The sequence below is a fragment of the Frieseomelitta varia genome, unplaced genomic scaffold, assembly GCF_011392965.1.
Source record: "Frieseomelitta varia isolate USP_RPSP 00005682 unplaced genomic scaffold, Fvar_1.2 scaffold_884, whole genome shotgun sequence".
Lineage (NCBI taxonomy): Eukaryota > Metazoa > Arthropoda > Insecta > Hymenoptera > Apidae > Frieseomelitta > Frieseomelitta varia.
The window spans coordinates 38,086-61,370 of record NW_025110683.1 but is presented as its reverse complement, the minus strand read 5'-3'; the positions used below and the strand labels follow the sequence as shown (position 1 = coordinate 61,370).

General features: G+C 43.0%; 1 protein-coding gene across 1 annotated transcript in view; it reads right to left on the bottom strand.

Moving 5' to 3' along the window:
• LOC122537011 (protein dead ringer) overlaps window positions 1-21,002 on the bottom strand; it is a 36,969-nt gene extending 15,967 nt beyond the window's left edge. The window contains exon 1 of the mRNA XM_043669882.1: window positions 20,917-21,002. Within this exon, the coding sequence (XP_043525817.1) occupies window positions 20,917-20,944 (28 nt within the window). The 5' untranslated portion in view covers window positions 20,945-21,002. The remainder of the gene's footprint in view (window positions 1-20,916) is intronic.
• Window positions 21,003-23,285: the final 2,283 nt, after the last annotated feature.

The window sequence follows — 23,285 nt, the reverse complement described above, 5'->3', positions numbered from 1 at the left end:
TTTCATTAAAAAGTCACACGAGTGTCTGAAATGTTATATACAAACATAGAAAATATCTATAGAAAATAATTAAAGTGCAAGGTCGCTAAGAAGAAGCTTCTGTCAGCGTATTTCATTAGAAAGTCACACGAGTGTCTGAAATGTTATATACAAATATACAGAAAATCTATAGAAAATTAGAAATTGGTCATTTTCGAAATTTTGGTAGTTCCGGCGTCAAACAATCGCGGTGAAAAGGAGAGGAACGGAGAAAAGAGGAGAAAAACGTCGCGAGCCGATACGTTCGTTCTATTAAACGCGTAATTCTGGTTCGATTCGAAGTCACGCGAAAATTCACCAGCAGCCGTGAATACACCGGCGTGGTAATCTTCTTCGGGGCCGGTAAATTTTACGAGTTTGTCCAGAGGTTCGAGTTAACGGAGCTTTAACAAGGCCGATGCTCGTGACTATCGCGCGTGCGAGCTCTCCTTTGCGGCTGTTTACGAGCTCGCGAAACACTTTGCTACAATAGCATCCAGCAGCAGCAGCAGCAGCAACGATCAGCGAAAGAAATAATAACGAGAGTGAGCAGCCAACGCTAGGTATATATCGCTAATAATAACAGCAGCAGCCTGAAGCATCTAGACGAAGCAGACTGATTGTGAGCGTAGCTCGTGTCACCGAATTCAGGCTGATCTTCAACAATTTCGAGCTACCGAGAAAACGATCGAAACGATCGTCAATTTGTCACTCTTCTGTCGAGAAAATAATTGGAGCATCCTCGGCGCTCGGTGTGGATCCAATTTGGTTTGCATCGGCGAATATCGAAAGGCCGATTGGTGGTAGACTGAGTCGTGGTATCGTGGGATCGTTTATCCGCCATCGAGAAGGACGAGGGGGACGACTGCCGCCATTCCTGCTCTCGGAGAGCGGAGGCAATAAAACGTTGCAGGCTCGGGTAGGGGAACCAGCAATTTCGGGCTATCGAGCGTGGTCCCTCCAGCTTTATTATTGGTCCTGCAATTATTGTTGATATACGCGCAACCCGGCAACCCGAGCATAATGCTCCTATATAGGGCGCGGCGATAAAAGCTGTGTGTGCTCGCAAAATGGCGCCCGATTCTCCCCCTGACTCCGATCCTTGCGCCTTCGCGGACTTCAAACCCCGTGTCTACAAACAACGTGTTTTCGCGTTTCTTCCTTGCACGAATCGTTGCAACGATGCGCGTTACTCTCGCGAGAGCAGAAAAATGGCAAAAAATGGCACTCGCGAATGTAAAAGTAAAGAGCTTGCTCCGAGTGATCTGTAAAGGAAAGGAAATTCCAATATCTGTCAGCACTCTGAGAATACAATCGTACTCGATATTTATGTGATGATTGAAAAAAAAAGGAAGAAATTGGCCCCTCGGAGAATGGTCGAGTGGGAGTCAACGGGGGAACGAATCTCATTGTTCGACACCAAGGTAAAAATCTAGCGACAAAGAAGAGGTGGTAGAGATACGAAGATAGAGAGAAAGAAACAAGCAGAAAGAGAGGAGAGGCGAGATGCCATTTCAGGATGCGATTATGATTTTTCTTGGTAGAGCGTCCAATCAGCAGTTATTTTTATAATGGTCGGCCGCCGCGCCATGTCCTGCGTTTCAGCCGCAATGGTGGCCACATTGCGTGCCCGCTTCCACCAGACAAAGTAGCTGTTCGACGTCGCGTACAGGCGTTATGTACTTATCGTTGTACATACATAATTTTCACGCGCCTCGTTCGACACCGGACCGAAGGGTTGGACGCACCATGGCCGCGCCATGTACGAGAATTTTGCTTCTACTCGCATAGTCACCATTAGCTAGGTAAAACTTACGTCCACTCAACGCGAAGATCAACAGCTTGGAGTCACTTCAGAACCATTACTGCGTTGTTAATTCGGAATATTTCTCACAACTCATTAATCTGTCTAGCGTCGCGAAGCGGAATAATTCGCGAGCAGCGATTAAGAATCTTTTTTTATGTTCTCTTTTTTTTTTTTTAACATATGGAAGTCAATTGAGGTAAGTGACTTTTCATGCAAATATTGAAACTTATAACAGCGGAACAGTTTCCGTTGTTATTCTTAGTAATGTTTAAAAAAAGTCATATAAGTCGACGGAACAGTTGTTATTTTTGATAATAACTTTAACATAACTCTGAAATTACTTTAATGATATTTTGAATATTATGTTGTAACAATTATGTCACAGTATATTATGTAATAATGGCTAAATGTTTTGATGACTGAAGATTTTCTCAAAAAAAGAATAAGAAAAAATTAGTATTAATAAATTTGATAAACTATAATAAATATGAACAAATCACGATGCAAACATCGTTTAATGCTGTAAACATCACTAAAAATTCTTGCTTTAATAGATTCTTCTTTCCTAAAAAAAAAAAGAAATCCAACAATCCATTTTTTTCCGAGAACAAAGCGGCACCGCTTCAAGAGAAAGTCGAACTCGATATCCTATTCCTCGAGGATTTCACCGCGACGAAATCGAAGCTCACGAGCGAAATTCACTGTTACCATGGTATTTCGTCGCTACCATGAAAAGCTAATGTTTCTTTATCTGTCTCTGCGGTCATTCTCTTTCTACTCCATGTTCAGTAGATATACGCGAACGTACGATATCGACCGGATGCGTCAGGTCGTTTACTCGCTTTCCACATCATTCTTTTTTTTTTTTTTTTTTTTTTTTTTTAACAGCCTTAACGCATCTATTTGTTAATGTGTAACCATGCGTACTTTATCAATTATCTCTGCTCTCACGCTGTTCTGAATATCATTATCATCAATAATATCATGATCTATTTGAAATATAAAATTTCTATAACAAGAACTAGCGAAATTGGGAGCTGACTGTTTAACCACGTTGCGCTGGCAACCGATTGCGGACCATAACGAGTGACCGGACCCGTATACAATAATTGGTCGCTTTGGCTATCACTGGATAAATTTATTATTTGTTTTGCCTGTATATACATCAAAACATGGTATACAATTTATATATGTATTTAATTGTTTTTAGTATATAATTTATAATTACGTTTAATTTTTTATATAGCGTATAATTTAATATACTTGAAGCTGAGAAAATATTGCAATTTAGGGACAATAAAAATTCTCGACGTGCGTGGCACGTCACTCCAGCGCAAGAGGTCAATAGCGCGAACATATAGTATGGACTATGGTTGCTCCGGTCGACAAACTTCTCTGCTTTTCTGTTCATAGAAGCAGAGAAACAGAGGAACGAGGGAGGACGATCGCGGCAGAAAAAGAGCCTCGGCCTCGATATATGTATGTACAACAGCCACAACAGAAGTGGGGGTAATTGGTATACGAAGCAAAATGTTGCATTTTATGAGTTATTACGAAGTATATTGGGCGGGTAAGATTGGCGGGCCGAAGGAGTGCCCGATCTAATAACGATCGACTATGTCGAAGGCCTTTATTAACCGACGTAGCCAAACTGCGACCCGACTGCGCGCCCAAAGCTTTAAAAGACCTTTCGGACGCGCGCGAAACGACTTTTCCCAGAATCTCGCGTGACGGCCCTGGAATCTATCGAATAAGCTGCCAACGAGCGTATGTTATGCCCCTTGCCCCTCCGCCACGTCATCTACAATTTACAATTTACTTTGAGCTGTTATCGCAGCCTGATTGCTCTTCGTTAAAAAAAAAAAAAAAAGAGAAGACAAAAAAGAAGAAAAGAAAAAAGAAAATTGAAGTCGACCACTTTACGAACCGAGTAATCGTTCCGTCTTGAACACGATTATTCACGTTATTGATTATGATTATCGGACACTTTAATGGACTCGTGATAACGGTACCATGGAACATGGTTCTTTTGTTGCAAAATGCTCGAAAAGTGACGAAAATTTTTCGCTTTCAGTTCTAATTCCCTCGCGTGCGTGAATAGAGCTGACGGCAGGCGAAGTTTATTACGGGTGAAAAGATTCTGGGTTCAGTTCAGCGACTGAATGAAACTCGGTGGAATTTGTCTCATCGAGACAAATTTATTTTGTTTGATTGGCCGGTTCACGTCTGAACGTACACGCGTTAGCTAATTCACAGTGATGCGCGTGATGCACGATGTCACCCGAAAACATCTCTCTCTCTCTCTCTCTCTCTGCACTTTCAAAAACTACAATTTACATTTTGATTATTGTTTGCTAACTGAATAAAAATACATGGCAAATCTTGACTCTCTCAATGCAGTTCCTTGCCGAGTCGCGTTGAGAGAAAGGGGAATAATACAGAGGAAAGAAAGGGAGGTATTCATCCTTTATTCGAGGATGAAAGCAAACGCGAGAAAGGATCTCTCTCTGTTCGTGCGGGTTAACTCTGTTAGCGGCCGGTATTATCAGACGAACGAAAGAGATTGGCATTGCGAGGAACAGCCGGGACGGGGGTGGAGTTTCATATGAAATACACGCGACATTTACTGCCTCCACCCGGAGGCTGGGGCCCCTGCAAAGACGCGAACGCATTATAAATAGAACTTTCTCTCTTTCTTGTCCTCCTTTGCGCACCGACCCTTTCGCTCGCTCCCTTCTCTCCAACGAACATCGAGGCTCACTTTGTAAGCCCTTCGGTTCTGGCCGCGAACAGATCGAGAAAGGCCCGAATGGCCAGACGGGAGGGGGAGGAGGAGGCCGCAGACGTCACAGTGCTACAATCTGCTTTATAATCTTGTTAGGATTTCGCGGAAATATTGGCGTAATTTACGGTCCGCCCTGGCTGAAGTTAACTGTCAAGCGATGGGACGCGCGGTGGGTTGTGTCTTGCGCCGTGTTTCACTTTTCAGGCTCGCAGAAATTGGCGAAATTGAAATTTCCTTCTCAATTTTCGACGCTCCCTCGCGTGCTATCTGGTAAATTGACAAACGAAAAGCAAAGTGACAGCCTTTCTTTACAATTTCCTATCAAACGATTAGACATTTGTCGATCGACTTTTAAACTAGAGTCGAGCGGAACTCGAGCGTAGAATGAAAAGGAAATAAAATCATAGAAACAACAACCTAATTAATCTAACTAATGATTGACGATTATATTTAACGTGGAATACGATCGAGTAATCAGTAATCGTTGATCAATGATTGTATCGGTAGTTCACTTCCATCAATGAGGTTATGTATATTTTGTATATTGAACTATACTATTTATTTGTACTGTTTCGCAGTGTATACAATCCTACAATTTTATCGGGATGTGTTCAAAAAATTTTCAATCAAAAATCTCATCCATGTTGAGCCGTTGTTGGTACAATCTTTGAATGAATAAACTAGCCGAATGATCAAAATTTTGCGATTCTTCACTGATCAATTATGAACATTTACAAATTATTTCAAATATTCAATAATAGAGATACTATTAGGCAGCAAAGTACAACTATTCTCTCTAGTTTTAATACTAGCTGTTCTGCTACTCAAATTGATTTAATAATAACATTCAGTTGTATCACAATAATAACACAACCTTACATAATTAACACGTTCGAATACGTGTTATAACAATGAACGCGCGTAATTTTTAATAATTTAAAAATTATCGATTACAAGTTACAAAAGCACCACAGATGAAATAACAAAATACAAGCCAATATCATTCGATAACTTATTATTAAAAATTGTGCCGATCAACGATCACGATTACCGCGGGATTGTTGTTTGGCAATCGATTATATAACTGATAGCGAGGTAATTGATTATTGTCCAATTTATGGCTCGCTTCGTCACGCATTGATCTCGATAGAAGAGGAGGCTCGAGTAGGATTATCGACCCGTGGGCCTGACCCTCTCTATCGAGGCATCGAAATCTCCCCGACTAAAATAGAAGATCCCCGCAAACCTCCCCGTTGTTGCCCGCCACTTGTTGCTCGCCGATCAAATAATTGTATCTCCGTCGGTGGCACGGCAACCCCCTGCGGGTCTAACTAGGGTGTGGCTTATAATTCGTGGGTGGCATCGCTCCTCGTTCTCGTTTCAGCCTTCCTCCTCTAATCCCAGGGAAACAAAACGATCCTGATATCGCGTGCCACCGGCGACAAAAACAGGGGATTCGTTCGTCACCGCTATTCCCTTCGTTTAGAATTTCAACGAAATCGCGGCTGAGATCAAGGAACTCGAGGATATTGTACAGTCGATACTTAAAAATTTATAAATTCTCTGAGTTTGTTTAAATTTTCCCGCGTAACACGTGATATTCTCAGCTTCCCTGCTATTTCTTTCGTTTGAATTTCAACAGTAGCTAGAATCAAGGAACAAGTTCGAAGATATTTCACAGTATTTTATCGGTACTCAAAGATCAATTAAAGATCATTATATCGACGCTTGACGATGTAACTTGTCATTTCTGGTGAAATTTGTAAATTTAATTGAAACTTGTTAATTTGTCTGTTTAAATTTTCCCACGCGTAACGCGTGGTGTTCTGAGATTCTTTACTATTTTTTTCGAATTTCAACAGTTGTTAAAATCAAGGAACATGCTCGATGACATTGTACAGTCGATAATTAAAAGTGCAACTTATTGTCGTTTCTGGTGAAATTTATAAATTCTCTGAGTTTGTTTAAATTTTCCCGCGTAACACGTGATATTCTCAGCTTCCCTGCTATTTCTTTCGTTTGAATTTCAACAGTAGCTAGAATCAAGGAACAAGTTCGAAGATATTTCACAGTATTTTATCGGTACTCAAAGATCAATTAAAGATCATTATATCGACGCTTGACGATGTAACTTGTCATTTCTGATGAAATTTGTAAATTTAATTGAAACTTGTTAATTTGTCTGTTTAAATTTTCCCGCGTAACGCGTGGTATTCTGGGCTTCTTTTTTTTACGTTCGAATTTCAACAGTTGTTAAAACCAAGGAACATGCTCGATGACATTGTACAGTCGATAATTAAAAGTGTAACTTATTGTCGTTTCTGGTGAAATTTCTAAATTCTCTGAGTTTGTTTAAATTTTCCCGCGTAACAACGTTTCTCTCTCTATCTCTCTCTCAAATTCAACAGCAATTAAAGAACCAAGGAACAAGATACTCAAAGATGTAACCTCGTCTTTGTAAATATCAAATATCTCGATCTTCCCGTGTGTCCACGCTTTATATTCTCAGCCGAAACGTACGAGTCGACGAACCGGAAAAGCTCCGATAACTTACGTAAGCTTGCGTGATTTCGGCTGGCGGTCTTGACATTTGTTTCGGGACAGCCGCTACCGAAATTAGTATCTGTACCAAATCCTATTCGTTCTGCGTCGTGGCGTCGTCACGCGATTGTGTCCCGGCGTGAACGGTGTTTCCGGGCAACGTGGACCTCTATCTCGTGGCCCAGAAGATAGACAAAACACGACGCGGCGCGTCAGGGTGTGGCGCGCGAAGCACGACAATGCCACCGTCGTTCATCTTCGTCCCAATCGTTTCTCCGCCTGTCGTTCATCTAATTCTTCCCTCGGCCAGGAGGAACCGCCGCTCCGTGTGCGAGCAGCAACGACCTGGGTGGCCCTACTCGCGACCTTAATATACGTCACGCTCGTTTCTTCTCGAGATTCGCGCGCGGCGGATAATAAAACCTCCCGAATAATACGGCAGTAAAATGTATCTCTCGCAACGGTCGTTACGTCGCGACTGATTGACTTTACGAGTTCGTTTGATATGCCACGCTCTTCGTTCGCGAGAGTCGTTGCACGTAGCACCGATTTTTCACCTACGGAGGTCGCGATCGTACCGAGCACACCGTCGCTGACTTTCAACGTCACGCGTCGAGATTCACTCTTTAATTAGAGTTAACGAGCAAACACTGTGAAAGAAGAAGGTCATAGACGACTCATAGGAGTCGTAGACTCTTTGGAGTCGTCGGGATCGCGACCGTGGTCGGGTTCACTCGCCACTGGCACTTGCCAACAACGTGGCGAGTGCTTTGATGTGACAGAAAATGACACGTTAAACTCTGTTTCGCTGCTGGGCCCGCTCTGCTCGCTCTCGCAGAAAGGCAGAGATCGAAGATTGAAAGACGGCGAGAGCTAGAAGAAGGCGAGGACCTCTCCAACAGCCCAGCCCCCCTCACCGTCGAAGTGCTCGAAACTTCCGAGAAGCAACGTCATCTTCGCCGGCTATCTATTTACAGGGTTATAAAATATCAACGCGGGCCGTGATACTGCGGGCCGGCCGCGTTATTGTCCGATGCCAGGCGTAAATCAACCTATATATTGGCCCGGCAGAAATAACTTTCGATTCGTGCTTGTCATTCTGCCAGAATAAGGGTTTGGGTCCGACGTTGCGCGACGCGGCCACCGTCACGACCTAAATATCTCGGCGACTCGCGCGTCCATGTGCGAGCCCGCTGTTGTCTGCTCTCTCTCTCTCTCTCTCTTTTTCTCTCTTTGCCTCGTCCTCTTTATTGCGACGTGGATTCGTCAGGGATCGTAAACGCGCCGATACGGCAGTGAGCTTTAACGACGTTAATCGCGGCGAGCCAGCTCGTCGCGCGGCAATTATCCTCGTCGGGGACCTTTTGCCTGCATGTAACCCGGTTGTTCGTGTGTGTGTGTGTATGTATGTGTGTGTCTTTGAACGAAAACGCTGGTTAAACGACGATTCCCCGGAGCTTTCAGTTTCGCGTTGCGCCAACCGCGATACGTGCGTATTCGAGCGAGGCGCGACTTTGACTGATTGAGTCGAAGCCGATCCTTGGATCGACGATGGATCGTAAAGCGAGGTCCATCTCTTGCTTGCTTCTTGGTATTATTTAGTCGAGGAGACGTAATAACCGAAGATTTACTTGAGAAAAAGGAGGAAAAAAAGGAAAGATAGGAACGTTCGGAGGAGACGTAAGTGGAATAAACCGTGTCTCGTAGCGCCAGTGGAACAGGTCGCGCTGAGAGCAAACGCGTGCGCGCTCGATCTCGGAAATATGATAAAAATTACACAGTTGCAGTTTTAGTCGTATGAACGCGTCACATCACTCGAATTCGCATTGGTATTGCACGTCTCTCTTTAAACGTAATTCTGATAATTGTATCTGCACGACATTTGAAGATTAATAGCATAAACATGTTCAGTGCTAGCCATTTAATTCTAGTGATAACCTAAGCTTTAGCCATTTAATTTTAGCGATAACCTAAGCTTCGTCGTCGACCACTTAGGTTTATTTTAATTCGTTCCAGACAAAAAACAATTTAGAACGAATTAAAATAAATCTAAATGGTCGACGACGAAGCTTAGGTCATCACTAGAATTAGACAGCTAAAGTGAAGAAATGAAAGTGCAAGGAAAAATACAATAATATGATAAATAATACTAATCTAAATAATGATAATACAATAAATATAAATAATAATACAATAAAGAGAACGAGAGTCTATTAATACATCTTATTAAAAATCACTCAAATATCTAAAAATATATACCGTTATAAATATATAAAATCTCCACAGAAAGTTATAAATTGATATGTAATGATTAAAAATCATTGACGTATTGATTCAAAATCATTGTGATATATTGATCAAAAATCACTCGAATGTTTAAAAATGTTACTGCTGAATGAATATATGAAACTTCTGAAAAATATACTGTTATGAATACAGGAAATGGTAAAGTGGTATATATTGATTAAAAATTTTAATATATTGATTGAAAATCACTCGAGTATTTAAAAACATACTGTTACAAATATATGAAACTTTGGAAAAAATATACTGTTAATAAATATAGAAAATGATAAAATTGGCGTATATTAACTAAATTGTAATATATTGATTGAAGATCACTGATTATTCAAAAACATACTGTTAGAAATATATAAAAGAATTTCGACTAATGACTCGCATGACAATTAATAAATTGACCATTTCAACGTACGATAGTTCTAGCGTTGGGCTTCGAAGTGTTGCGACTCGAGCCACGTAAGAGCGGAATGGAAAACGGCCGGTGCAGGTTGCGGTGCGAATGCGAGAGGCAAGGACAGCGAAAGACACAGGGGGAGGGGGGGGGGGAGGGTTCGGTAGTCAGGGTGGGGGTAGGCGATATATCAAGAACCCCCAGAGCGATCGGCGCTGTTGTGAAATATTAATAAGCAAATTAGTTCAGACTTAGTGGCCCGCCAATACTAAACCGGCAGGATGAAAATGGCCGTTGGCCGTCTGCAACGCTCGTATTTCACTTCCCACGCCTCGCCGCTTGGCCAGTAGAGTCGAGGTCTGCAGAACGCGGAACCCGTTTCTCCGATTTCTTCCACCTTATACTCCCTCGCTCCTTCTCCGCCCGTTTCTTCTTCTTTCTCTTTTTCTTCCACTTCTTCGTTCGCATCGACACTGGTACAATATATGTTACGTATTTTCTACTTGGCTCGTTCGAGAGACGGAGGCGACACTATCGACACACAGGATGGGGAGGTTTCGATCGCGAAAAACTAGACGGTCTGCCCATTAATCAATCGTCCCGTTGCAGACGATCGTTCTTGTCACCTATCTCTGCGCGTCTGTTGCGAGCGTGCGAAACGCGCGAGAGAAACGAAGAGAAAGAAAGAGAGAGAGAGAGAGAGCGAAACGAAGGAAAAGGAGAGGGAAGGAGGGAAGGCGAGAAACGGTGGCAGACTGTCGGAGCAAGAATTCGACAATTACGTCACGGGGAACGTAACGGATGATCGGCGAGAACGGTCGGCGTCGAGACGTCTAGAATGTGCGAACGTCATCCTGCTAAATGCTTTTCGCTCGGCTCGCGTGCGCGAGCTATCTATAGCACTGGAACGTGCCGGAGAACCGTACCGACTATCTTTCTCTCTCTCTCTCTCTCTCTCTCTCTCTCTCTACCATCTCGTCTCCTCTTTCTCTTTCTCTCGTTCACCGATGCTGGAAGCTACCCGGTCACTTGTCCGCCGCTGGAAAATGTAGGTCGAATTCGAGCACGAGCGCGGAACTAATTGGACAGGTGTGTACCCCGTGTTCCTTCGAAATTTCCACGCGACACGCGCGATCCAAGAGTCTCGTTGCCTCTTCCCGTTCGTTCGTTCGTTCGTTCGTTCGTTCACTGAGATTCGCCCTTTGGTTCTTGTCTTAGAGAGACGACTAATTGTCGCTCACAAAGAGTTTCAGGGAACGAGACACAACTCTTTGTTGCGAAACCAGCCAACCAGGCCGTATTATTTCAGTTATTTCAGCAGCGAGAGCTATTCAAATCCCCGAAAAAGAATGACACGATTTCGACCGGGGACTCGAGATTCCCGCATCTCGGCTCGCGTGGAAAGGATACGAGGGGCTACCGGCTCAGATCTAATCGGATTCGCATTATAATAATTAATGTCGAAGGAATTTCTGAAGGGAGGAAAAAGGGGGGGCAGGGATTCGTGCACGAAAACGCGATCTGGCCCCCCTTCGCAGCGGCCGCAGGGCATCAATCAGCGGGTGCACGTTCGTTATACGCTGGGATTCCGAATAATTGCTGATGATTGCTCACCCCTTTTTTCCTCGTAGTCGAAGACCGAGACCTTCCAGCCCCGCCGACCTTCCCCCCTCACCCGGGGGCCCGCTAATCGCCGACTTATCACGAAACTTCTCGGAAACGCGAAGAGGACGATCGACCGGCGTTTCTCTGATTTGCAAACGACTGGCAGAGAAAACAGTGAGGGAAAGAGAGAGAGAGAGAGAGAGAGAGAGAGAGAGAGGACGAGTGCCGACCGTGCGAAGCGATTAAACGAAAGCCGGAGAGTTCACGAAACAGGCTGGGCGTTTCAATTTGCGAATTCTTCGCGATTTGAATTCCCCTCGGATGCACCATTTTCGGTCGACATTCGACTCTCGTGACAAACGCGAAGATTAACCCCGGGAGTAGACGACAGCACTCGTGACTCGACTCTTCGCGAAAAGTCTCTCCGTCACGTGAAGAAATAACACTGAAGAAGAACTGACTCTCGCGTCAGAACGTTCCATTCCTTCCACTTTGAAGGAGAAATTCATTTATTCATGTTTTTCAACTCGTCGCTGCGAGAAGAGGGATCTCGACGTGAACGGAGAACAAGAGAAGTTGGTAAGAAGGATGACTTTCGCGGTAGGCTCGGCGCGCTACCAGAACAGAGATCCAGCGTACACGGGATCCTGTAATCCCGACATAATCCCGATTTAAGACTCACTAAAAACGGCGGGTGGCCGTAAGCAGCCTCGATCCGTGAAGAAGAAAGAGAGAAGAGCCGCGTGCTCGCTTGGAAATCGCATATTGGTTCTCTCTCTCTCTCTCTCTCTCTATCCCTCTCTTTCGTTTCCGAGAAAACATTTAGAGGAGGTTTACGAGCGATCCGTCAAAGAGGAAATCCATCACTCGCGGGAACGGGGAGAAGTCCGCCCATCGTCGGAAGACTCCTAGGACTTTATTTCGTTTTATGGAGGTAAACGCGGATGGGTGTTTATGGACAAGCTGAATTGACTCTGTCTGTCTGTCGTCGTCGTCGTCCACGGCTCGGCTCCGCTCCGCTCGGCTCGTACATTTCCTCGACAAGGTCGTAAACGCGATAAAACGACATTGGAGCGGCTCGAGCCGCTCGGATACAAATAAAGGTAGAGACGGAGATGCGTCCTCCAGAGGGAGGCGGAAGTCGATCGATGGGTATAGAGACTCGTCATCCTCCGTGTTCGATCGCGTAAGCAAGTGAACTCTGGCGCGATCGTCGATTTCTTTCGCCTCGCCTTTGTTCCTCGTCGTCTCTATGGCCGTTCCGATTCCGTCTTCGCAGTCACTGAACCACTCGCCGCTGGTTAACTGATTCGCGGACCATAACGAGTGACCAAACAGTAAGTCGTCGCTTTCCTTTTTCGAGCTCGTCGGTGTATCGAAATAAGAAATTATGGGTAGCTGGATATAGAAAATTATCGAGAAGTAATGAATTTATTATTTGCCCGGATTATACTTAAATATACTTAAACGAGAGTTTTCAGTGCCACGCACGTCGAGAATCTTTTGTTCCAAAGTTGTAATATTTTTCTCACTTTCAAGTATATTTAAGTAAAATAAATAATAAATTTGTTACTTCTCGATAATTTCTATCCAGACGAGTTCGAAAAGAAAGCGACGAATTACTGTATAACGTTTGGTCACTCGTTATGGTCCGCAATCAGTCGCCAGCGCAACGTGGTTAACAGCGTCATCGCGGTACGATAGCGTTTTCTTTAGCACAACTACGAAAAATGTCGACACAGTGGAAATAAAGCAAGCATTGTCTTGCACGCGATTTAGGTTCAATTGAAAAGAAAGTAATTAGGAGAGGAGGTTTCGTCGATGCGGCGCTATAACTGAAACCGAGCGCAATGCACTGCATTGAACATTGCGACCACGAAGAACACGCTGTGGAACACACTATTCGACGCGAAGTCTAAACAACGCGATGGCACTAAAACGACTAACGGTACCGATCTTCGTCCGCTGTGTCAATCGAATCGCGGGGAAGTTATATTTTCGAATCGTTAGTAGCTGGAAGAACAATGTCCAGTTGCTGTGAAATTTTCGAAAATCTGTCAACCACCCGAGACACGCTCGGCTCTCGAACTGCTGGAACAACTTGTTGGAATTTGTCTTTCGCGCGTGCGAGAGAGAGAGAGAGAGAGAGAGAGAGAGAGAGAGAGAGAGAGAGAGAGAGATTGAGAGGCCGCGCCACGGCAGAGCAGATCGTAAACTCGTCTGAGAATGGATCTGCTCGAATAAAAGTAAAATAGCGTCGTACGAGAGAGGAGCTGCCTTTCGGCACAGAGAGAGGCGCGTCTCTCTCTCCTCACGACTTTTATAGCCGTCCCTTTCGACCGGCCGAAGATCGATTCTCGGTAGAGGTGCAACCCGTATGAATTTTAATATTTATTACGTAATAAAGCCCCCGAGAGAGTGCGTGCGCGCGCGAGAGAGAGAGACTAGTGTTTCGTCGGCCGTTTCGTTCAGCCTTTAATTCCCGCTCGGAGGCATTAACGCGACCACGAAACCTTGATCGTCGTTTCGTCCATTGTGCCCCCTCGTTCGCTCTCTCTCCCCCCCTCTTCGCTGAAGCTTCAATCTTCCGAATCCTCTCGTCTTCGTTCGAACGATCGTCTCTCTATCGCAGGTCGTTCGTTCTTAAGAATTCCTCCTTAAGGCCAGGCTCGGGGATCGCGAATTGCAACGTTACTACTCGTTCGGTTGGTGAGTGGAGGACAAAGGGGAACTATTTTCGCGGGGGAAACTTAGCTCACGTAGCTCGCGAGAGGTGAAGTCAACACATCGGTGCGCGCTAGTCGCGCGGTGTGTGCCGTGACGACGCGCAGTTATCGAGTAACGGCTGACGAACGTGCTCCCGGCACCAAATACCGAGTAATAAGAAAAAAAGAGGCGAAGAAAGACGCCCGGGGGTGGAGGAGAGGAGGGGAGAGGGGGAAAAGAATCACGCGCCGCGCAATGACGGGTCTCTTGTTAATGGTACAAACGTGCGCTGTCGCGGATAGACGCCGACATAGCCGATATAGCGATATACGGCGTTCGTTTCTGAAACAAGTACAACCCTTTGCCTCCTACGAAACTTTTTTTTCACATCATCCACCAGCAGTTTATTCTCGAATAAAATGGCACAGCGTTGGGAATGATCATTCTGTTGAAAATGGTATTGATGGTGTTGACTGACGCGTGATATCGTTTAGGTTTGAAGCGATCGTCAATAGACGTGCAGGTCAAAGAGTTAACCTATTGCCCTGAAATTTTTTTTGCCCCGATATTGTAATATTTTCTCAGTTTTAAGTACATTTATGTGAAACAAAATAATTTATTACTTCTCACGAGTTCAAAGGAAAGAGAAAGCGACGAATTATTGTGTACGGTAATTATTGGTCACTCGTTATGGTCCGCAGTCAGTTGCCAGCGTACAATACAATTTCTTGTCTCCGAGAAAAAGAACATAATCTACCATTTTGTGAACTTTCGTAAGAAGGAATAAGTTTGTAGTTTACGTGAATTTTTTCGAACGAGTGTCATCAATTGATTCGCGAATGCATCTGTCCTCGGATATTTCTTCTTCTGAAATTCTTTCATTCTTCCCACCCGTTGTTATTACAGCTTCGTCTGTCCAGGTATTATACTGTTACTATTGTTATGTCTGTCTCGCACAACGCTAAACGTACATCTACGGTCGTTACAATTGCATTTATATTGCAAAGAAAAAGAAAGTCTGAATTGTTAGCTCAGATGTAAGTCGATTAGAAGAGACAGTCAAGCGCAAATGGTTAAGGCGGGGACTTTCAATCGAAAAGTTTCTCGGGAAAAGGCAATCGTCGCGTGATTGAATTGTAACATGGTTACCCAGTTGGGCTACCTACGATGGGGCACGTGAGCAGTCGTTCTCTTGATGTTTAATTCGATATTTCAGCCGTACGGAAGCCAAACTGATAATCTTCTTATAAGACAGAAATCTGTACCGCGTTGTATCAGTACGCGAAAGTATTAATTTAATAAACTAAATGGATTAAACGTGCGGTAATCGAAATTCGCCAAATGCTGAAGAACAGGTCACGAAAGCAGCTTTGATCAATTTCTTTTCATTTCGTTGGGGGAGAGATGATGACGAATCGTGTTCTATCAAGAGTACACGCTAAGGTATTAATTTAATAAATTAATTGGATTAACATGCGAGCCAAAATTCGCAATTCCAACAGCTAGATGTTGAAGAATAGATCACAAGCTGATAAAAAAGATCAAGAGTTTTGATAATTTCTCTCGTTGAAGTAGTCGAGATTGCACTGACTGATGAACCCATGTTGCATCAAGAGAGATTAGTACGAAATTTAATAAACCAAATGAATTTTAACAAACTAAATTAACAATTGACGATAAATTTTATATATATTTAATAATATTTAATTATATTTAATATAATAGTATTTATTATTAAATTGTGTATAATAACATTTATTATTAAATTATATTTAGTAAACGTGGCAGATCATAATTCTCAATTCCAACAGACACGAAGGCAGATCAAATTTTAATCAATTTCCCTCATTGAAGTAGTCGAGATTGCACTGACTGATGAACCATGTTGCATCAAGAGTGACTAGTACGAAATTTAATGAACCAAATGAATTTTAACAAACTAAACTAACAATTGACGACAAATTTTATACATATCTAATAATATTAGTATAATATTTATTATTAAATTATATTTAATAAACACGGCGGATCACAATTCGCAATTCGCAACAGATACAAAAGCCGGACAGCCGAAGGCAGATCAGTCTCGAACAATCTCTCCTCGTCAGAGCGGTGGTCGAGTTGCAGATCGGCTGAAAGCGAACGAAAGCGTACGACCGTGGGACAAGTACAACCATATACTCTAACCGACGTCGAAATTGCGACGCGAAACAGTGGAACAGGCGTAAGAACAGGCGCCATTCGGGCACGCATTCTTCTATACATAGAACGTGCGCGAAAGAAAAGGGGAAAACGGCCGGCGATTTTTCTACTCTCTGTTTCTTGAAAACGCGGCGCGGTGCGCCACCGCGGGCAATATCGGCGAGCGGGTAGGACAAAGTATCGGGCCGGTGAAAAGAGCGGAACGTGCGCCGGTCCCTGTGTGTACGCCGTGTAGGACCCGTGTTGTGTACGCAGACGGCACGCACCGCCGTGTTCGCCGTGCCCGGTTCACAAGTGTGCAGCGAAAAAGTGTTCGTGCCGAACACGTGTTCCTTAACGCTAATGCGTTACCCGCGCCGCGTAAAGAGGCATTTCTTTCTCTCTCACTCTCACTCTGTCTGAGGCGGTCGTAACGCGACGCGCGGTGCCAACGCACTTTAGCGACTGCTCCTTCCTCTCTCGATTGTCAAGTCCACGGGATCGCCGTGTCGTCGATCATCACGAACAGCGTGTTCAGAGCGGATAGAAACGAGAGAAATCGATGGAAATTTCGAGCCGAGATGCGAATTAACACTTTTTAGGTGAGAGAGACTGTGATCACTGTCCGGAAGAGAACTTTGAAAGCGGTGGAATGTGTGCAATCACAGCTGCGTGAAATGAAGAAACATTACGCTCTGTAGCTTTACAAGTTTTTTTTTTTTTTTTTTTTTTTTTTTCAAAAATGACAAATAAATCTATATGTATTTAGTTATATAGTCGATATTTCTCTTTCAAGTTTCTTCAACATCAGTAACTTGTCGTAAATTGTCAGGATTAAAGCGGGCAAAATGTCGAGAATTGCGCACCGCTTGCAAAGTATTAACGCAAGAACTACCAAAGCAGTTAAACTGACCAATTTATAATTTTTTGAGGGTAATTTTGCGGATTTACGATGTTGCATTTTTAAGAAATTCCAGTGGTTTTTTTTGTAAAATATATGAATAAAAGCTCGTCTCCATTATCGTATTTATAAATCATTCTATGTATTCCAATTTCTTCGACTCAATTTCAATACTTTAGTTCTTGGTAGTTCTAATGTTAAAAGTGGCGAGTGGAACGAACCAACGATAGGTCAGCTACGGGGAGGGCACGCGAAAATAACGTTGGAAAATTTGGCGGAAAACATCAATAAAAAAGAACACGAAAAGAAGAAAGTTACAGAACCTTGATTCGCGTAGAGATAACATCGATGTAAAAGGTTCGATATGAAAAGAATCGAAATGAGCTGTAAAATCCAAAGTCAAAGATAAAAAAAGTCTACAAATGTCATTAGATCTGATAATCTTCGTTTGATTATTTGGTTAACCCAAGAAAATTAAAAAAAAAAGTTATTCTTAAGAATGGCGGCGGAAGTATTCGTAAAAGCCCAATCAAGAAGTATACAAAAGAGAGAGAGAGAAAGAGAGAAAAATAAAAATTAAGAATCGCTGAGCTAGAAGTATCTCAACGATTTTGCACTCTGTCGTTATATATTCGAAATTAATCACCGTGACACGAAGAAAAAAAAAACAAAAGAGAGAAGGACAGAATGGCAGCTGAAGAAGCGAGAGATATTGTATCGAGCAGAGCTTATCGATGTCCGATGAAATTGAGCGGACATCATTAAGCCGGGGAGGCCCGATCTCGTGGGAGTGTTGGCGCGTTCCCGTGGAGAGTAGTAAGATAATAACGCATTCGACAAGAGAATGGCATTGCTCTCGCGCGCGGTCGTCCGCCGCAGTATGAATTACATTGGCGATTGAAACTCGTTCGCGATGAAGAAAGAAAGAAAAAAAAAAGAACTGGCCGAGGGGAGTCCTCGGGCTGTCGGGATTTGCATATTAAATGGCTTGAGATTTATAACGGTCGGCCCCGGAGAGGTGCTAGCAATACACGCGATAAATAAAGAACGTTCGAACCTCGCGATAGACGCCGCCAACCACCGTCAAAAACCGATATCTTCGTATCCACCTTGTGTCTCGTTCGATTTCGTCCACGCCGGCGAACTGCTTTACCGACGAGGCGTCAAACATGCGTCGGACAGAATAATAAAAACAGCAAGTTGAATGAAGTTTCTTCGTCCAGTATACAAAATTTCTCAAGTATACTTGAGACTGACGGGAAAGAATAATTAATGGCTCTATCAGCTATTCTATAGAAGAGATCGATAAAGGGAATATTTCAATCATCGAGGCTTTTAATTTTCTAATGGAAATTAACTTCATCTAGCATGACTGATCTGAACTGGTAAGCGACTCCTTCAATTTTAGAAGGAACTATATTTACAACTGGCGACGAAATTGGTTTCTCTTTACTTTGCTGGTGCTTGGTAACAGTTCTTAGTTCCTGGGTATACAGTGAGGTAACCCGCAAGAAAAAGTGTCGATTGATTTCACCAAGTGAAATTTCAAATTCTACTGTATTTCACGGGAGGGAAAGACACGATAACGAGATATCGGGAACTGAAGGAGCTCTCGGTACTTTGTTCGAGCTGTTGTTGAAGAGTCGGTAGCCGAGGTGTTTAAAATTAGAAGTCCGTGTTTCCACCGGCGGCTTAATTCTTCCATTTATCTTGTCGCCGCTCTGTATCTGCGCGTCACACACGGCGGAAAAAAGAAAAAAAAAAAAAAATGACATCCGTAATACCGGTTTCTTCTAACTTCTAACTGACTTCTGATTAAAGAAACGAACGCGTGAAATTTCCACGACGGAGATCCGTTTTCTCCAGTGTCGTAACGACAAAGGCCCGACGAATCTGGTCCCTTGGAATCTAATTTCGTCCCGTCCAACGGAGGAGGCAGATGCAACATATTATCGAAACTTTCAACCACGTGGACATTTACGATGTCGGATGCTCGCGCGAACTCCCCAATAGAGGAGGATCCACGTGCGCAGGAAGCGAGAGATGCGGGTCACACGTGCGAGTCTTCGTTCTCTTTCAACCGTCGTTCGCGCGTACGACACACACCGTGAACGACACCTCGTAATTTCGCGCGAGTGACACAAAAGCAGATAGTTGCACGACGAGTGAAAACTGTCTAATTTACGAGAGCGACGAAGAATGTTCCTATTCTGCTCAATGCTGTATCACGTTCCACCTACGTCGAACTTGCTACATTCTTCGCTTGCTGGACACTGTCCGATGACTACAGTCCTGATACTTGCTGCGTACTAGTCAGTATTTTGTTCCAATGTTGCAATATTTTTCCTTCAATTCTAGTATTAAATAATAAAGTACTTAAAGTATTAAGTATTAAATATTGAATATATTAGTACTTAAAGTATTAAGTATTAAATATTGAATATATTAGTACTTAAAGTATTAAGTATTAAATATTAAATATATTAGTACTTAAAGTATTAAGTATTAAATATTGAATATATTAGTACTTAAAGTATTAAGTATTAAAAATTAAATATAGTATTTAATGTATTAAGTATTAAATATTAAATATAAATATTATAATATTACATATTTATAAATAAATAAATATTATAAATATATATTTATAAATATTATAATATTAAATATAGCTATATTACAATATTAAATACAATCAATTGCAAGCAAATAATAAATTTATCATTTCCTGCGATTAGTAATTTCTATCCTTGTATTTAAACTGGAAAGCGACGAGTTGCGCGAACCAGCTGCCAGCGCAAGGGTTTAATGAAATTTGGCATTTATTTCATTAAATTTTAAATAATCGCGTCTACCACAGCAGCGAGAATTTCAATAAGAATCGAATCGAAGACGAGTCTCGACAATCCAACATCTCGATACATAAACGTCACAAAAACCGCAGCTGTATCGAAGCATGCACTGTTAAAGTCGCGGTCGGAGAGTTCGTTGCGCTCGCGTGGATGGTGTTAGACGGCACGGATGGACGGTGACGTAAGCTCGAGGCGCGAGCAATGTTCACCGAATTCTGAATACCTTGGCACGGTTACCGAAGTTCGCGCGACGATGCAAATAGTCCCGGGACGGTGCCACCGGGAGAGACGCGCGCGTTAAATATAGCCAGGTGGTATAGTCGTTTCCGCTCGAATGAAATTCGACATTTCACCAACAATTTCGCGGTGACAATGGCCCTCCCCAGGCCTTCTCCTGATCTTCGTTTCTCGAAAGTGGATCGCGAGAAGGCCGAGAAAGAGGAACGTAGGCGGTCTAAAGGGTTAAATCCGGAGATTCGTTTCGAGATCCAGGAGGCGGAGTCCCCTCGTGCACGCGGGATAGAGACCGCGATCGCTTGCCAAGAGATCGCAATACGTCTTCGCCTATGCGATGGAGACAGATGCGCGAGGATTGATGAACCCTCTCGTCACTGCGCGAGGCATTCTTGCCGATCTACGAACAGGCCTTGAAACGATCCATCGGAACGCATCAGTATTTGCCCGCGGGATCGAATCCTTCGCGAATCGTACGTATATTAAAAGATGTTGTGAGTACGAGTTTTATCGTATGTGGTTGTATGTTTCGACGTGGCTGTGTTTCACATCATTAGTGAAATTAGTATTGTCTGTGAGAACGTGATACCATACCTTGCTGAGACTTACCGCGTTTCTGCATGAAATTAAAGAGATCGTCTAGAAATTCCTTCCTTTTCGGATCATCGCTAATCTCGTACAGCTGAAAAAAAGAAGACAACGGTGAATAGATGTCATTGGCCATCGAGATATTTTGTTGGGAACAAAATGTTTCCTGTGTTTTCTTTTTTTTTTTTTTTTTTGTTATTTTTTTATTCTTTCGCGAGTAGGCAGAGACAACAGGAGAGGCCTGTTGGACAATTAAGTCTGTGATATTTCTCCAGAGGCCAGAGATCGGCAGCAATCGATTATCTTTGTGACAATCAATTACTAAGTATAATATAAGTGATTAATTTGTGTCTCGTTACGATCTATAATGTGTTTTTCATTCTTCTACGTAGATAGCATAGTAGTTTTGTATCAATTGAATTTATAACAACTTGATAAAAAACTTGTAACTGTCTGATATATTTTTGGTATAAGATTTTCAATCGATGTGAAACTTGTTAAATACTTGGAACAAATCTTGAGAGAATTGTAGCGCACATTATAGTAAATATAAAAATATACTTTCTACAAAATATACACAGTGTAAATTATCAAGACAATTATAATCAAACGTAGTCATTTATCATTTTATGATTAATAGTTATTAAACTGATCGTAATTCATTGATTAATGATTATCAACTAATCGCTAGCCTTGAATTAATATGCTTGACTTTACATTAATCGTAATCGCGAATGATTAAACTGTGAACGTTTGTGGAAAAACGTATTTTTAGACGCGCACCTTTCAATATTTTAAATATTATACGTTAAATGTTCCTTTCACATTTAGTCTCTTAGATTAGGTGTGTAGTTAAAAAAGTAGGTAAATAGTATGTATACTGAATGTTATGTAATATTGTCTCGTACAAATGTAGAACGTTTTCAACAAATTAATATTCGCTAACAAATGTCGGGAACGAACAATGAGCTTTACAAATATGAAAATAACAACAGGTTAATAAAAAAATATATATATAATAATAGTAATTTACGCAATTCACAGTAGCATAGCGACAACTTAACATCATTACAAGTATTGTAACGTCGGATTGTTGAATTTTCACCTAGCGTCAGTTCAGACACCACTGAACAACGATATTCGTTCAGAAAATTCTACATACCCGTTACTCGTGCATATTCGCATACTTGTCACGGTTATTTACATGTTTGTCGAACATAAATTTCGCACACGCTGCTTGCGTATTCCACGTGCGCAAACATCCGCGCGGACCGTTAATCGTTAATCAGGCTAATCGTTTTGCCCAACTCTGCCCCGGCCGTTTCTTCTAGCAGTGACCATGATTTTCACAACCCTTGGCGATCGATCGTCGCGCGAGTTTCTCTCGAGAGTTTGCCCCGTTCCCTCACGGACGAATAAAACGTTGCACAGCCGGCCCCGGGTTAATAAAAACAGGAGTGAAACAAGTGTGCTCATAGCGACAGGCAGATTAGTTAGCTCCGATTATTAATGATTCCGTTTAACCTGCCTCATAACCCGAAACCCCCTCGAGACCGAGGCAAAGCCAAATTCCCTTCGGGCTAGCGGGGCCCGTATTATCATATTTGTTATGTACGATGTGCTATATCTAATCCGAGGCCTTCTAATTGCTTTTATAATACGAGGCAAGCTTGGTCCTCCTTCGTTTTCTTTTACCCCACGACTCGGCTCGTCAACACGGCCGGGAACGATTATTGAAAGTAATTGCCGTTTTCAAGAGATCCTTCCCTTGATCATTCGTCGCCGGTCTCGATCGGTCACGACCGTTCCCGACAATCTGCCCGCCCCTTTATCACCTTCAAGCGACAGCTGCGAAGAAGTGTCGCACCGCCGGTGGTGGACGATAAACCGCGCGAAACGTGACGGTTCCAGCGATTTCCGCTTTTAGAAATTACGTAGCGACGAGTCTCTCTCTCTCTCTCTCTCGAGAGAGAGAGATATCGTCGCAGAGAGAGAGAGACGGAGACCAAGACAAACGATCGCCCGATAGAAGCAGTCGGCGATGGTACACGAGTCGAATGTTACCTTGAATCATCGTCCGGATAACACGCGCTTCCGTCGCGCCAATTTACGAGCTGATTCGATGTTTAAGCTGTTATTGGTGGATGCAGACGTGTCCGGACGAACGAAATTTCACTCCTCGCCAACAGTGAACAACGATCAACGATCGAGTAATAATTAATCTACTTGAAGGCAGAGAGGGAGGGAAAAGCTGTGTACCGATAAAACTCACAGTTTGACAGCCGTATAACTTTGCACGTATGACTCTATCATCCGGATCTATGAAATATTCAACGATCGAGGTTCGAGTCGTGTTTCGAGAACGTCAAATAGCG